General features: G+C 40.3%; 1 protein-coding gene across 1 annotated transcript; it reads left to right on the top strand.

The window, feature by feature from the left end:
* Positions 1-223: 223 nt before the first annotated feature.
* LOC149307176 (insulin gene enhancer protein ISL-2-like) lies at positions 224-17,340 on the top strand. The gene is made up of 6 exons (XM_089537737.1): positions 224-353; positions 4,656-4,854; positions 7,916-8,208; positions 11,771-12,081; positions 12,325-12,492; positions 16,363-17,340. The coding sequence occupies exons 1-6, from the start codon at positions 293-295 to the stop codon at positions 16,477-16,479; spliced, it is 1,149 nt and encodes a 382-aa protein (XP_089393863.1). The 5' UTR covers positions 224-292; the 3' UTR covers positions 16,480-17,340.
* The last annotated feature ends 217 nt before the right edge of the window (positions 17,341-17,557 follow it).

Below are 17,557 nucleotides of genomic sequence, written 5' to 3'. Positions count from 1 at the left end.
GGCTCCAGGTGGGTGGTCTTGGCGGGGCTGACGTCATGCTGCGTAAGGGACTGAGAGCCTCCTGGCCCCTCCCCTCCTCCCAGGGCTGCAATTGCAAAGGACTGGAAGCAGCAAAGAGCAGCCAAGGCAGCAGCAGCAGCAAAGAGAGGGGCTCTCCCTGCCTATATATCTATATCTCTATCTATCTATAGATATATATATATATATAAGGGGGAGACTTTTCTCCAAGCCCCCTCCCTTTTTATTTGTTGAACTCTTCTGCATTAAACCTCTCCCCCCAAAGTCCTTCTGCATGGTGGATCTTATTTTCCCATACAATTTCCTGGGAGCTGCTATGGGGGATCCTTCCAAAAGTAAGTGGCATCTCTCTCCTTGCAGTGTCTTGTTGCATGGGCAGAACTGGGCTCTCCAGTGGTTTGGGGTGGAGGGTCTTCTTTGGATCGTACTCTTTGCTTTGGGGTGGTTTGTTTTTTAATGGGAGGAAAAGAGCAGAGATATTATTTTCCCATATAGTTTCCTATATAGAGGGGGGGGGGGGATCCTTCCAAAAGTAAGCTGCATTTCTTTCCTTGGCTTTCTCATTGCAATGTTGCATGGGCAGAACTGGGGTCCTGAGGATGGTCTTTACTTTCCTGAGGTTGGATTTGGACCAGGTCTCTTTGGGTTTGGGGTTTTTAATCTGAGAAAAAGAGCATATCTTTTTAGGGGAAAGACTATTGTTTCCTTATATCTTTTCTGGTCCTATAGAGGAGAATGTTTCCAAAAGAAAGCTGCATTTCTTTCCTTGCTTTCTTATTGCAATGTTGCATGGGCAGAATCGGTGTCCAAAGGAAGGTCTTTTTTCTCCCATCAGAGTTTTATCTGAGCCAAATCTCTTTTGGTTTGGGGTTTTTAATGTGAGCAAAAGAGCAAATCCTTTTGGGGGGGGGGGGGAAGGATTATTATTTTCTATTATGGGGGGGGGGATCCCTCCAAAAGTCAGTGGCATTCGTTCCTTGGCTTTCTTTTTCAAGGTTGCATGGAAAGATTGGGGTCCAGACATCTATCTCTCCAACCTCCACCTTTATTTTTATGCATCAAATATATTCCCTACATCTCCTTCTGGATGGTGGATATTACTTTCCCATAGATGGGAAAGTAATATCCTCTATATGGGGGAAATCATTCCAAAGGTTGCATTTCTTTCCTTGGCTTTCCTATTTCAATGTTGCATGGACAGAACTGGGGTCTTTTCTTTCCAGAAGTTTTATTTGAGCCAAATCTCTTTTGCTTTGGGGTTTTTTAATGTGAGAAAAAGAGCAAATCCTTTTTTTTTTGGGGGGGGGGGGAAAGGAATATTATTTTGCCATCTCTTTTCCTGGGCTCTAAATGAGGAAATCATTCCAAAGGTCAGTGGCATTTCTTTCCTTGGCATTCCTATTGCAAAGTTGCATGGAAAGAATTGAGGATCAGTGGAAGAAGAAGGTCTTTTCTTTCCAGAGCTTTGGTTTGAACCAAATTGTGAGGAAGGGAATAAATAGCAGGACTTTGGAAGAGGGAATATTACTTTCCTGGGTGCTTTATTGGGGGGGATCCTTCCAAAAGCAAGTGGCATTCGTTCCTTGCCTTTCCTTTTCGATGATGTTTCGTGGATAGATTTGGATCCAGACATTTCTCCAGCTGCCCTTTTAATTTTGTCTTTTGTATTTTTCTGCATGGAATATTTCCTTCTGGATGCTGGATATTTATTCTCCTTTCTTGGGTGCTTTTGGGGGGGAATCCTTCCCCAAAGAAGTGGCCTTTCTTTCCTTGGCTTTTTCCTCTGCAATAGACAGAAACTGGGGTCCAATGGATGAAGAAGGTCTTTCCTTTCCAGAGGTTTCAGTTTTGAACCAGGTCTCTTTGGGTTTGGTTTGTTGGGAGGAAAGGTGAGAAAAAGAGCAGATCTTGGGAGAAGGGATATTATATGGGGAGATGTTTCCAAAAGTAGGTGTCATTCCTCTTTTTCAATGCTTCAATGGGGCTTTTCCTTCCCACAAAGTTTGTGGAGGGTTTTGTTTCCATCAGATCTCTTTGCTTCGGTTGGGAGAGGGATGATAATGTGAGAAAAGGAGCAGACCTTGGAGGAAGGAAGGATTATTAGTAGTATTAGTATCATCATCATCATCATCATCATTATTATTAGCAACAGCCTTTGCACTTGTTCTTCCAGTCCCTCACTTTTGGGTTGGATTACTTTTTGCAAACCAGAATTATTGCTGAGGAAAGTAAACTCAGGTCTAGGAAAACTCCTGCTCCCAGATTTTTAATAATAATAATAATAATAATAATAATAATAATAATAATAATAATACTTTTAAAGTTAGGCTCCAAAGTGCTCCAAGATCCCTTTATTGCTTTCAGAATTGGAAACTGGATCAATCTCATTTTACTTCCAAGGACTGCAACAAAATACATGGCTCTTGATTTTGATGCTCCTTTATTGGGTTCCTCCTGAAAATTGCATTATTTCTACATTATTGTTTTATCATATTATTATTATTATTATTATTATTATTATTGATAGGGTTCACTCTGGCAAAATTTCCTGATTGTTATATCATTATTTTCTTTATTGGATTCCTCCTGTAAAAATGATTCTTGTTATATCATCATTTTCTTATTTTCTTGCTACGAAAAACAATATTGTTAAATTATAGTTACATTATTATTTCCAGTCTGGGGTCCTTCCTACGAAATATATTATTGCCACATTATTATATCATTATCGGCTTCTTCCTACAAAATTCATGATTGTTACATTATTATTATTATTATTATGTAATTATTTCCTTTCTACAGTTTCTCCAGTGAAATGCATTACATTATTGCTAGATCATGAATTCGTTGATAGGGTTTTCCCTCCAGACTAGATTATTGTTACATTATTTCTATATCATTACTGGCTTTTATGGGGTTCTTCCTGCAAAATACATTATTGTTACATTATTGTTATATCGTTATTTCCTTTATAAAGTTTCTTCTGAGAAATACATTATTGTTACAATATTATTTATATCGTTATTTCCTTTACGAAGTTCGTCCTAAGAAAGATATTGTTGCTGCATTGTTCTTCTATCCTTATGGGTTCTTCCTGCAAAAGTTTCAGAGAAGGAATCATTGCCTTTATAATTACTATTACTATTACTATTAGTTTGACGAAGCCATTCCCAGATTCTGTGACTCTCTTTCCCTCCATATATTAATTCATTGATGAAAAACCTTTGGACTTTGCTCCTCTTTGCTGCCAATGGGGTTTTTGGGGTAATTTGGATTCCCTTAATGTTCCTCTTTGCTGCCAATGGGGTTTTTTGGGGGTGGTTTCATGCCTATTAGTCTTCTTTGGTGCCATCGCGAAAGGAAAAGTAGAGAAAGGTCCTGGAAAAAGGACAAAGATCTCAATTAGGCTGGTTTTTATTTCTTATTTGGGTCTCCAATTTTTTGCTTCTGGGGTTGAATTGAGTCCAGTTGCCAACAGTGGCCAGAATGCCCTTGCTATAATAATAATAATAATAATAATAATAATAATAATAATAATAACAACAACAACAACAACAACAACAACAACAACCGAGGTGCCAACAATGATCTGAATTTGTTGCTAGTTCCCTCCGCTAGATAATAATAATAATATTGTTGCTAGTCCCCTCTGCTAAATCATCATCATCATCACCATCATCCAGTTGTGAACAGTGGCCAGAATGCTGTTGCTTTAACAACAACAACAACAACAACAACAACAACCGAGGTGCCAACAGTGGTCTGAATTTGTTGCTAGTTCCCTCTGCTAGATAATAATAATAATAATAATATTGTTGCTAATCCCCTCTGCTAAATCATCATCATCATCCAGTTGTGAATAGTGGTCTGAATGCTGTTGCTAGTTCCTTCTGCCAAATGATGATGATGATGATGATGATGATAACCTATTTGCCAACAGTGGTCTGAATTTATTGCTAGTTCTCACTGTTAGATGATGATGATGATGATGATGATGATGATCCAGTGGCCAACAGTGTTCTGAATTCTGTTGCTACTCCCTGCTCAGTACTAATACTGATGATGATGATGATGATGATGATGATGATGATGATCCAGTGGCCAACAGTGTTCTGAATTCTGTTGCTACTCCCTGCTCAGTACTAATACTGATGATGATGATGATGATGATGATGATGATGATGATCCAGTTGCCAAGAGTGGTCTGAATTTGTTGGTAGTCCCTCCTGGTTGATGATGGTGATGATGGTGGTGATGATAGTGATGAAGGATGGTGATGATGATGGTGGTGATGAGGATGATGGTGGTGATGAGGATGATGATGGTGGTGATGATGGTGATGATCATAGTGGTGATGATGATGGTGGTGGTGATGATCATAGTGGTGATGATGGTGATGGTGGTGATCATAGTGGGGATGATGGTGATGGTGGTGGTGATGATCATAGTGGTGATGGTGGTGATGATGGTGATGATCATAGTGGGGATGATGGTGATGGTGGTGGTGACGATCATAGTGGGGGTGATGGTGGTGGTAGTGGTGCCAGGGTTGTGTCCAGTGTCTTCCGTGTGCCTTGTGTTGCTGCTGGCTGTGAGCCTCCTCTCTCTGCTGTGCCTTCCTTCCTTCCTTCCCGCAGAGCCTCCCTGCGCCGGAGGGGTGTCTTTGTGCGTGGGCTGCGGGAGCGAGATCCTGGACCAGTACATCCTGAGGGTCTCCCCGGACCTGGAGTGGCACGCCGCCTGCCTCAAGTGCCACGACTGCAGCCAGTTCCTGGACGAGACCTGCACCTGCTTCGTCCGCGACGGAAAGACCTACTGCAAGAGGGACTACCTCAGGTCAGCAGCAGCAGCAGCAGCAGCAGGGGAAGCAGGAAAGCCCACTCATTTAGAGGCCCCTAAGGACATGCAGTGGCAGTTTTGCATTAGATGCATCTAAGGATATTATGTTATATGCCCCTATGAACATGCATTTGAGAATATTATATGTAGCTAAGAATGTGCGTTTAATAGTATTATATTCTGTGCATCTAAGAATATTATATTACATGCACCTAAGCATAGGCATAAAATCCTATTACATTTAAGAATATGCACCTAATATAATCTTATTAGATGCATCTAAGAACATGCATTTGAATTTTTACATTATATGCATCTAAGAATATTATATTATATGCCCCTATGAACATCCATTTGAAATTTTATAATATATGCATTTAAGAATATTATATTCTATGCATCTAAGAATATTATATTATATGCACCTAAGCATAGGCGTAAAATCCTGTTATATTTAAGAATATGCGTCTAATAGCATTATATGCCTCTAAGGATATGCATCTAAGAACAAGCATTTAGTATTTTAAACTATCTGCATCTAAGAACATGCATCTAAGAATATTATATTATATGCATGTAATAGTATTATATTATATGCATCTAAGAATGTGCATCTAATAATTATATATTATATGCATCTAAGAATATTATATTATATGCATCTAAGAATATGCATGTAATAGTATTATATTATATGCATCTAAGGATATTATATTATATGCACCTACAAATATACATCTAAGAATGTGCATCTAATAGTGTTGCATTACATGCATTTAAGAATATGAATCATAAGAATATCATACTATCTGCATCCAAGAATATGAATCTCAGAATATTATATTACATGCCTCTAAGAAGATGCATTTAAAAATTTATATCCTATGCATTTAAGAATATTATATGCTGCTAAGAATGTGCATCTAATAGTATTATATTATATGCATCTAAGAATATAGGCATCGAAGAATATTACATTATATGCAGCTATGAATCATGCATCTAAGGATGTGCATTCAATAGTGTTATATTGCATGAATATGAATTTAAGAGTGTTATATTATCTGCATCTAAGAATATGCATCTATTACATGCATCTAATAGTATTATATTATATGCCTTCTTCTATGTAAGAATATATTATCTGCATCTAAGAATCTGCATCTAATAACATTATATAATATAATGATATGCATCTCAGCAAATGTATTTAAGAATATGCATCTAATATCATATTATATGCATTTAAGAATACTTATCTAATAACATGCATCTAATAATATTATATTAATTTAAGAATATGCATCTAATCATATGCATAAAATTATATGATATGATATGCATCTGATAATATTATATCATTTAAGAAAATGCATGTAATTGTAGGCATAAAAGAATATTATGTGATATGCATCTAATCATACTTTATGATATGCATTGGAGAATTTGCACACAATTATATGCATATAATAATATTAAGGATCTAAAATGTACGTATTCTTAGATGCATATATTGAAAAATAATATGCAATAATAGCTTCTTCTTCTTCTTTTATTTTTCTCATCCCTTCTTCTTCTTCTTCTTCTTCTTTTATTTTTCTCATCCCTTCTTCTTTTCCGTTTAATTCTCCTTTCCTTCTTGCAAAGCCGGAAGGTTTGCAACAAGAAAAAGCGAAACCCGTTTGGTTTTCTGTCTTCTTGTTTTGGTGGAAAAGAACATGTTCTTAAAAGGAAAATATCTTGTGAGCCGCCTTGGCCTCAACTTGGCGGAAAGGCGGGATTAAGAGGGAGTAAAGAATAGAATGCAATAAAACCCATTGATTTCAGTGAGACTCTCGGCTGAGATCCTGCTCATCCTGAGAAGAGAAGGACGATAGTATTCGTATTAGGAAATGCTAAGAGTATTGGCAGGATGAGCATAAAGTGGCCATAAAGTGGCATAAAGGCAAGGGATCCTAAGGGTCTTAGGGATCTCCTTGCGATGATTCTGGATCAACTGGGATCCTTTGGGCTCGGGCTCCTCCACGCGCCGAGTTTTGGAGCTGATGTTAATCTTCGGTTTCATCACCGGAGGCTCTGAAAGGAAAGGAATGAGGAGGAGGAGGAGGAGGAGGATGGTGATGATGATGAGACTGGGGTCCCTGGGGAAGGAGCCCCACTCTCTCAGCCCCGTCCCTCCCTTGGAATGAACCTGGCCAGGAAGGAGCCCAGGAAAGGGCTGGAAGGCTCCTTTATTAAACCGATCAAGATCTCGATATAGATGGAGAGAGAGAGAGAGAGAGAGAGAGAGAGAGAGGAGATAGATAGGTAGGTAGGTAGACAGACAGACATAGGAGATAGATAGATAGATAGATAGATAGATAGATAGATGATAGATAGATAGATAGATAGATAGATAGATAGATAGATAGATAGATAGACGATATATAGATGGATAGGTAGATGGATAGACAGACAGAGGTTATAGATAGATAGATAGATGGATGGATGGATGGATGGATGGATGGATAGATAGATAGATGGATAGACAGACAGACAGACAGAGGTTATAGATGATAGATAGATAGATAGATAGATAGATAGATAGATAGATAGATAGACGATATATAGATGGATAGATAGATGGATAGACAGACAGACCGACATAGGTGATTGATAGATGATAGATAGATAGATAGAGAGATAGATAGATAGATAGATAGATAGATAGATAGATAAATGATAGATAGATGGATATATAGAGGATATATAGGTGGATAGATGGATAGATAGATAGACAGACAGACAGACAGACAGACAGACAGAGGTTATAGATGATAGATAGATAGATAGATAGATAGATAGATAGATAGATAGATAGATAGATAGATAGATAGATAGATAGAAGTGATATAGAAGTGATAGCTGGATGAATGGCTAGACAGAGGAATAGAGGAGAGGCCTATAGAGGGGCAAACGGGTGAGAGAGAGAGAGAGAGAGAGAGGCAGCGTGTGCCAGTGGGCCTCCTGGGTCTGTCCCTGACCCCTTCTCCTCCTCCTTCTCCTCCTCTGCTTGCAGGCTCTTCGGGGTGAAGTGTGGCTCCTGCTCGGGTCCCTTCGGGAGCAGCGACCTGGTGATGCGGGCGAGGGAGCGGGTCTTCCACCTGGAGTGCTTCCGATGCTCCCTCTGCGCCACGCAGCTCCTTCCCGGGGACGAGTTCGCCCTCCGCGAGGCCAAGCTCCTCTGCAGCCACCACCATCGGAGGACAGGGCTCCTGGCAGCAGGCGGACAGGGGGCCAACGGCAGCCAGGGCAAGGGCAGCGCCCCGGGAAGCCCCCGAGAGAACCAGAACGGAGCCCTCCGCGGGACAGGTAGAGAGAGACAGGGCGGCAGGCCCTGCCTTCCCCTTCCTTCTTCCTTCCCTCCTTTCTTTCTCTTTCTCTTCCTTTCCCCCTTCATCCTTCCTGCCTTCCTTTTCCTTCCCTTCTTTTCCTCCCTTTCCTCTTCCTTCCTCATCCATTCCCTTTTCCTTTCCCTCCTACCTCCACTCCTTCCTTCCTCCATTCTTTTACCTGCCTCCTTCTTTCTTCCCTCCCTCCGTTCCTTTTCTTTCTTTTATACTTCCTTCCCTTTCTTTCTTTTGACACTTCCTTCCCTTCCCTCCTTCTCTCCCTCCTCTGCCCCTTCCTCCCTTCCTCTTCCTCTTCCATTGCAGTCAATGGCTCTTTGGGGGAGAGGTTTGGTGGCCCTTAAAGCCAAGGGCTGCGTCCACACTGCAGAAATAACCCGCTTTAACTGCCTATTAGCTCCAACGCAATGGGAGCTCTCTGGCAGAGAAGGTCCCACAAAAGCACTGAACCACTTAAAGCGGTTTCAAACCGGATTATTCCTGCAGTACGTTTAGGAGCTCCTCTATTGGAGCTAAGAGACCATTCAGACCGCCTCAGTGGTGCATGGGTTTACTCAGGAGTAAATGCAAGGGGTTTCTTAATGCTTTTCCAGCAAAGGAAGAGTAAATGCTTCTGGATCCCAAGAAAGAAACCTTTCAATGCAGCTTTGCAAGCCTAGGTCTCCTCACTTGCAAAGCCCCATTGGATCCAATGAGGTTTACTCCCGTGTAAAGCCCCAGGAACCTCCATTCCTAAATACAGAGAGACTCACTTTGTGGCTCATTAATGATGATACTTTAAGGTAGAATAACTTTGTGGGTTGTCAAATATTGCACCCATTTCAAAGCCATTTTGACAAAGAGAGATCCAAGAAGAAGAAGAAGATTTCCTTTATAGGCCGCCTTTCTCCCCAATTCTCCAGATTTTAAAAACATTACAATAAAATGTAATTATTTGGGCAGCTCTTTTGTGTGACATTTAATTTGTTTTCATTTAATGATTTATTGGAAGACGCTAATAATAATAATAATATCATTATAATAACAGACACCAATGACTTTAGAGAGAAAAGTAACTTCTATAAAGGTGTTAAATGGAAACGAATTAAATGTCACACGAAACAGCTGCCCAAATAATTACATTTCATTGTAATGGTTTTAAAGCAGCAGCAATAATAATAATAATAATGATGAAATTATTTATTACTTAATTATAATAATAATGTAATTATGTATTACTTAATAATAATGTAACTGTGCTTTTATAAAGCAGCAGCAATAATAATAATGATAATAATGATAATGTAATTAATTACATAATAATAATAATAATAATAATGTAACTATGCTTCTATAAAGCAGCAGTAATAATAATAATAATAATAATGTAATTATTTATTCCATAATAATAATAATGTAACTATGTTTCTATAAAGCAGTAATAATAATAATAATAATGTAATTATTTATTCCATAATAATAATAATAATGTAACTATGCTTCTATAAAGCAGTAATAATAATAATAATAATAATAATAATAATGTAATTATTTATTCCATAATAATAATAATGTAACTATGCTTCTATAAAGCAGTAATAATAATAATAATAATAATAATAATAATAATGTAATTATTTATTCCATAATAATAATAATAATAATGTAACTATGCTTCTATAAAGCAGTAATAATAATAATAATAATAATGTAATTATTTATTCCATAATAATAATAATGTAACTATGTTTCTATAAAGCAGCAGCAATAATAATAATGTAATTATTTATTCCATAATAATAATAATAATGTAACTATGTTTCTATAAAGCAGCAGCAGCAATAATAATAGTAACGATAATGTAATTATTTATTACATAATAATAACATAACTATGCTTCTATAAATCAGTAGCAATAATAATAATGTAATTATTTATTACCTAATAGTAATGTAACTATGCTTCTATAAAGCAGCAGCAATAATGATAAAAATAAGGTAATTATTACATTATTATTGTTGTTGTTGTTGCTAACATGATTATTTCTTTAATTCAGTGCTGACTGTTTTAATTAATGTTAGCAAATAATAATAATAATAACAATAATAATGTAATGCAATTATTGATTACATTATTATTATTATTGGTGATGCTACTATTCTATGATTCAGTGGTGGAGAATAATAATAATAATAATAATAATAATAATAATAATAATAATAATAATATCAGAATCATAAAAAGAAAAGACTTGGGGCACAATATTCTTCTGTGACTTTCTATATCCATCGTCATATCTATACCAATTTATAGATAAATAGTTCTTTTAAAACTACCTTATAAAATAAAATACTGTATGGGATTAATTAAGTTAATTAAGAATTAAGAAAATTTATCTGCCTGGGAGAGAGGTATAACTGTATCCACACTGCAGAAATAATCCAGTTTGAGGCCATCTTAACTTCCCTGGCTCAATGCTATGGAATTCTGGGATTTGTAGTTTTGGGAGACATTTAGCCTTCTCTGTTGGAGAGCTCTAGTGCTAGAATAAACTACAATTCCCAGGATCGCATACTATTCTGCCATGGCAGTTAAAGCGGTGTCAAACCGGATTATATCTCCAGTGTGGATGCAGTTTATGAGTGTTTATGTTTTTTAAAGCATTTCTTTGTCTGTGTCTGTCCTCCATCTTTTCTGGAATGTCCTCCATTTTTTTTGGCATTGCCTTGGCAATGCAAAAATAACCCAGTTTGACACCGCTTTAAGTGCTGTGAATTTCTGGGATTTGTAGCATTGTGAGAGATTTAACCTTTAAGAGCTTTGGTCTCACAACAAACTACAAATCCCAGAGTTGCATAGCATTGAGCCGTGGCAACTAAAGTGGTGTCAAACTGGGTTATTTCTGCAATGCGGATGGATGCGGCCAATGCTATAGTATTCTGAGATTTGTAGTGTTGTGAGAGGTTTAAACCTTGTTTGTCAGAGAGCTCTGGTGCCACAACTACAAACTACAAATCCCAGGATTGCATAGCATTGAGTCAGCTAAAGCTGTGTCAAACTGGGTTATTTCTGCAGTGTGGATGGATGCAGGCAATGCTAGGGTATTCTGGCATTTGTTGTACTGTATTTAGGCCTTCTCTGCCAGAATGAATTGCAATGCCCAGCCACTGAGCCACTTAAATAGGTCTGAAACCGGGTTATTTCTGCAGTGCCAACGCTATTAGTATTCTGAAGGGCCATTCCCACTACAAAAAGCTCCGAATCCCAATTCGAGTTATATGCCCCTAGTTCCCACTGGAAATCGATCCCAATCCTCATTTGATTCGATTCCAGTGGGAAAAATGTGGAGCAAATGCAAAAAAACCCAGTTTTTGTAGTATTGTAAGGGATGTCAGCCTTTTGTGTCAGGGAGCTCTGATGCTAGAATGGATTGCAATGCCCAGGCCGCTGAGCCACTTAAAGCGGTGCCAAACCAGGTTATCTGCGGAGTGTGGACGCAGAGTGCTTTGCCTTTGACCCTGTCCTCCATGTCCTCCTCCTTGCAGAGTCCTGTCCTGGGCGCCCGCCCTCGTCCTCCTCGTCCTCTCTGCGTTCCCACGTGCCGAAGGCCGCAGCGGAGAAGACGACGCGTGTGCGGACGGTGCTGAATGAGAAGCAGCTGCACACGCTGCGGACCTGCTACGCAGCCAACCCTCGTCCGGACGCCCTGATGAAGGAGCAGCTGGTGGAGATGACTGGCCTCAGCCCCAGGGTCATCCGGGTCTGGTTCCAGAACAAGCGCTGCAAGGACAAGAAGAAGTCCATCCTCATGAAGCAAATCCAGCAGCAGCAACAGCAGCACAACGGGGACAAAACGGTAAGGAGGAAGGAGGGAAGGAGGAAGGAAGGATGGAGGGATGGAAAAGAAAAATGACTGGAAGGCTATATAGTTCCCATCCCTGGGTGAAAACCCGGAGTGGATTCGCTGCCCCACTGACATGGGAGCCCCCCAGTTTTCCCATTCCTCCCTTCCATGATCCATCTGTGATCTCCTTTCTTTGAAACTGGTTGAAAGTACTGACCTTTTGCTTCTCTAAAGTCCTCCTTTTGTACTCCAAAGAGCCTGCAGGGCCTGACAGGGACCCCGCTGGTGGCAGGCAGTCCGATCCGGCACGACAGCGCAGTTCAGGGAAGCGCGGTGGAGGTCCAGACCTATCAACCCCCCTGGAAAGCGCTCAGCGATTTTGCCCTCCAAAGCGACTTGGACCAACCTGCCTTCCAACAACTGGTAAGCAATGGGCAGAAATCCCACCCCTTCCTCTGGAGAAAGGACTTCAGCACCCATCATCCTTCACCATGGGTTGCTTTAGCTGGATCTCATGGGAATTGCTGCTGTGATTATGCTGATGATTAATTTTGTGCCTCTACTGAGTTAAGGAAGAGTGAGAAATTTCACCCTTCCCCCTGGAGAAACGACTTCAGCACCCATCATCCTTCATCGTGGGATGTTTTAGCTGGATCTAATGGGAGTTGTTGCTGTGTTTATGGTAATTATTAATTTTGTGCCTCTATTGAGGAAGGTTGAGAAATGTCACCCTTCCCCCTGGAGAAAGGATTTCAGCACCCATCATCCTTCACCATGGGTTGTTTTAGCTTGGGATAATGGGACTTATTGTTGTGATTATTTTTAATTTTGTGCTTTTATTGAGATGGCCTTGCTTTCTAATTTCTTCTGGTTACCAGGGACCCTTTCAAACGATAAAATTATAGCACTATGATTCCACTTTAACTGCATTGGCTCCATACTATGGGGTCAGAGCAACTAAAACAGATTTGTTAAAATAATCCCTTTATGCTCTCAATATATCCAGCGAAGGGGAAAATATAACAAAACTTTATTGAACAAGGATAACAGGTTGCAGAAAGTCAGCCCATTGCAGCCACTTGGAGCAATTAAAACAATTCAGAAAAGATATATAAAGGTGGGGAAATAAAGCTGAGGACAAAATAAACCCATCAGTGATACCTTTCTTGACCAACCGAAATGCACAACGTACTTGTTGCAAGTTTTTGGTGGAGCTTTGAAATATTGTGCATTTTGGTTGGCCGATAAAGGTATCACTGATGGAGTTTTGTTTGCAGCTCTTTAGGACAGGCCTTGTACCGAAAATTTTGCACTTGTGCGATTTCAAGGAATGGTGGGCAGTGGAAGTGGATGGATGGGCCTTTGAGGACCATTAGGATTGTGTGGTGCGAGGTGGTTTTATGTGTATGTTGGTGCAGAAGTGAAGATAGAATTGCTGTTGGATTCTGGTTTGAAAAAGAGACCGCCAGTCAGTGTTAACAATGCGGAATTGGTCTGAAATGGGGTCAGATTTTCCTGTCAGCTGTTTGGCTTTGGGTCATAAACAGTAGAGATGCTGCAGAGTCAAAACTATGCCATGGCCTTCTGCTTGCATGGGACAATATAGAGTTCATTGCATGTTGTGGTTGACTCTGGCTCATGGTGACCCTGTGAATGAGACATCTCCAAGACTACTTGTCCTGCATTGCTCTGCGCAGGTCTTGCAAATTTATACTTGTGACCTCCGCAATTGTGTCTACCCATCTAGCTTGTGGTCTTCCTCTCTTTCTACTACCCTCTACCTTTCCTAGCATCCTATCTATTGCCTTTTCCAATGAGTCTTGCCTTCTCATGATGTGGCCAAAGTACAACAGCCTCAATTTGATCATCTTGGCTTACAGCCTGATCTCTTTCTAGGACTCATTTGTGTGCCTTCTTGGCCAGTGTTTGTTGTTGTTGTGACCCTGTGGGTGAGACATCTCCAAGACCCCTGTCCTCCACTGCTCTGCTCTGCTCAGGTCCTGCAAATTCATACTTGTGTCCTCCATAATTGAGTATATCCATCTGGCTTGTGGTCTTCCTTTCCTTCTACTACTCTACGTTTCCTAGCATTGTTGTCTTTTCTAATGAGTTGTGTCTTCTCATGAGTTGGCCAAAGTATGACAACCTCAATTTGATCATCTTGGCTTCCAGAGAGATTTCATGTGTGATCTGTTCTAGGACCCATTTTTGGCCAAAGTTTGTTGTTGTTAGCTGCCTTCGAGTCGATCTCAACTCATGGTGACTTTGTGGATTTCTGACTTATGGCGACCCTAAGGCAACACTATCATGGGGTTTCCTTGGCAAGATTTGTTCAGAGGAGGTTTGCATTGCCTTTCCCTGAGGCTGAGATAATGTGACTTGCCCAAAGTCACCGATTGAGTTTCATGGGCGAGCTGGGAATCGAACCTTGGTCTCCAGAGTTGAAGTCCAACACTCAAACCACTACGCCATGCTGGCCTTGCCAAATCAAGACGGTCAGAGGGTATGTCATGGAAACGGAGAGACTTAAAATAGAGTTGTTCTTCTGCTTCGCCATGGCCGATGGTTGCTGCTGGGATGCCGCTGAAGCAGTAATATTAATTATAACTGAATACTGAGGAAGGTGCATGTCGTGTCCATATTTCCTGCCTAGTGATCATACTCGAAGGAGGATGATAATGATGATAATTTTTAAGAAAATGAATCCCTTGCTCTGTTTAAGTTAAGATAGCGGAGAAATGAAATGAGTGAGATGCATAATTAAATGATAGTTTGCAGCACCAGGAGAGCCATTGGATGAAATATGTCCCCTAGACATCAATGGATGAAATATGGATCCTGGCTGCTCCTGGAGCCTTGCCCAGCCAGAGAGGAAGGAGTCTTTGGAAAGTCTAGCAAATTCCTGCCAGCATGGCTTCCACTTTGAAGGAAGAAAAACCACCAAGGGATGGTGCTGTTCTGAGATATTGAGAGATATTTGCAGATCTGTTGGCCTTCTTGGAGAGCCAGTGTAGTTTGGCTACAACTCTGGAGACCGGGGTTCGATGCTCCGTGGATGCACAAGTTCCATTAAATACAATAGCATAGCAAAATGGTTTTCTATTTAGAATTCATACCTTTTTTGAATATGTTCATGCTTGAATCCATGGGTAGAAAAATCCGTGGATAAGGAGAAAATGAATCCCTTGCTGACAGTAGTCTCATTTGTATATTTCATTGAAAGGAGAGGCTTTTACAACTGACAATATTTACAGTATTACTTCTGAACAGTTTAGAATCTGGTTGCTCAATTTGGATTGGCGTTTTATGCACTGTTAAAAGTTTAACATTTAAAAGTTCAATTTGTATTGTAGGTGGTTCAAGTTGCGGACCAAAAATTAGAAATTGCACTTTTTAATTTTCAAATGTTAGTTTTGTTGGGGGTGTGGATATTAACCAAATGTTTCCTAGGAGTGTGGGGCATAGAAAAGGTTGGGAACCACTGGCGTAGTGTGTCAAGAAACCATTGTCTCTGTTCAACCCATTACTGATGGACTGAGGTTGTGAAAGGAAGCCTTATGATGGACTGAGGTTTGTGGATATGTTCCAGTTCTGCTGTCTTTAAATCAGCAGAGTAGCAGAAAACGTGTCTTTGTCTAACTATGCTTCTCTAAGAACTGACTCAAAAACAACACAAGTAGCTTGCAGTTTAAACAAAGGCTTACTAATGGCTTTAATCTACACATAAATAGAGGCTATATCTTAACCAAGCTAATGGATAGTACGTAGAGAGATCTTGTAGCACCTTTGAGACTAACTGAAAGAATGAAATTGGCAGCAAGAGCAGAAGAGCCAGTGTTGTAATGTATATAATGTGCATAATATAATGTGTGCCATATAGTTATCTAGCTAGTTCAGGTAATGAATAAATGTTTATCTCCCCATCTTTCCAAAGAAAGCTAAGAGAAGGGGAAGATGGGGAATGCAACAAGGCAAGAGAAATAGAAAATCTTTGTGCGTTTGAGACCTTCCCAAAAGGGAGAGTGACCTGAATCACATGCTTTGTTTACCAGTTTGCAAAGTTATTGCCCTGTGATTCAGTTTGGATTTTGAAGAGAGAGCAGGCTTTGCATGCAGGAAAATCTATTTATCTAAGGAGGGGAAGAGAGAGTGCAAAGAAATCTTCCAACAAGTCAACAGGTGACTTGAAGATCCATACTTGACTATCAGCCGCTGAAACGTAGAGCGATTCTTTACAACATGACTCTCCATACCAGTTTTGCTCCCATCACTCTCTTCCTTTCCTCCTTGCAGGTCTCCTTTTCCGAATCCGGCTCTCTGGGAAACTCCTCTGGCAGCGATGTGACCTCCTTGTCTTCCCAGCTCCCCGACACCCCCAACAGCATGGTTCCTAGCCCAGTGGAGACGTGAGAAGACCAGCCTTTCGCCACCCAAGCGACTTCCCCGCCCTTACGGACACGTGCATGCGCCTGCTCCCTGCATGAGATCTCTTGAGCTCTGTGCAAACTCAGCTCTTTAAATTATTGTCTTTATTTAAAATCCCAGCTCCTTGTTCTCCTCATATCCACGTTGGCTGCGTTCACTCCCAGCTCCGGACTTTTTATCGCCTTCTTCCAAGCCTCAAGGAGGACAAAGCAAAGCAAGACCTCCGAGGGATCCTGGTCTTCCCACTCACTCCCTGGATCTTACTAGAATTACATCTGAATCATGTAATGGTAGTTTTAGTGAACATTACCCCTTTCAGTTTTTTTTTTTAATTTTGTTATGTATTTTAATTAGGATGGAACAAGCTCGATTCACTTTGGAACTGATGGTTCTTCCTTCCTTTGGGTTGGTCTTCACCAGCTCCATCATCTCAGATTCATAGCTATGTTGCATCTATGTTGACCAAGTCCACAAAACTCATCACCAAGCGCCATGGGACTGGACTCACCCCCCGTTTGCCACCAGATTCCAAGCGTCTGGGCAAATCTTGAACTTTTTTGTTGGTGGCAATGTAAAGAGGAATATCTTTCTGTTTACTCCCCTTCTCTCTCTTCTCAAGCCCGCATGATTGCTGGAAAATAATCTACAGGACTAGATCTTTTGCCTTCTCTCCCCTTCCCCCCTTTGCCAATGTTAAATTATCTTATGGACGGAGATATGGTTGTCTGAGCCTTTGGAGACCAAAGTAAGTTATTGTTATTTATTATCACGGCCGCAGATAAATGGTGGGACCGATATTTTGACCTTAATGATGAAAATAATAAATGAGAAGTACCTGAGGGTGAAAAAGTGGTACTCCTATCTCTCTGTGTGTGTCAGTTGTTGTTTGGTGTTAACATTCATTGTTGTGGCCAGAGTAACGTTCCCAAATCGTTGCCTGGGATCTGGTTTCAGAGGCTACAATGCGCAGCTTTATGATAGAGGAGTGACACTATTGAAATGAAGCCCAGCCATGAATTGTGACAATGCAGAACATTGTCCGTGTAAATGATGCACAACCATG

The sequence above is a fragment of the Sceloporus occidentalis genome, unplaced genomic scaffold (genome assembly GCF_023333645.1).
Source record: "Sceloporus occidentalis isolate IW3139 unplaced genomic scaffold, rSceOcc1.0.p SCAF_9, whole genome shotgun sequence".
NCBI classification, from domain to species: domain Eukaryota; kingdom Metazoa; phylum Chordata; class Lepidosauria; order Squamata; family Phrynosomatidae; genus Sceloporus; species Sceloporus occidentalis.
The sequence above is the reverse complement of the archived record's forward strand: the minus strand, read 5'-3'. Positions and strand labels throughout refer to the sequence as shown.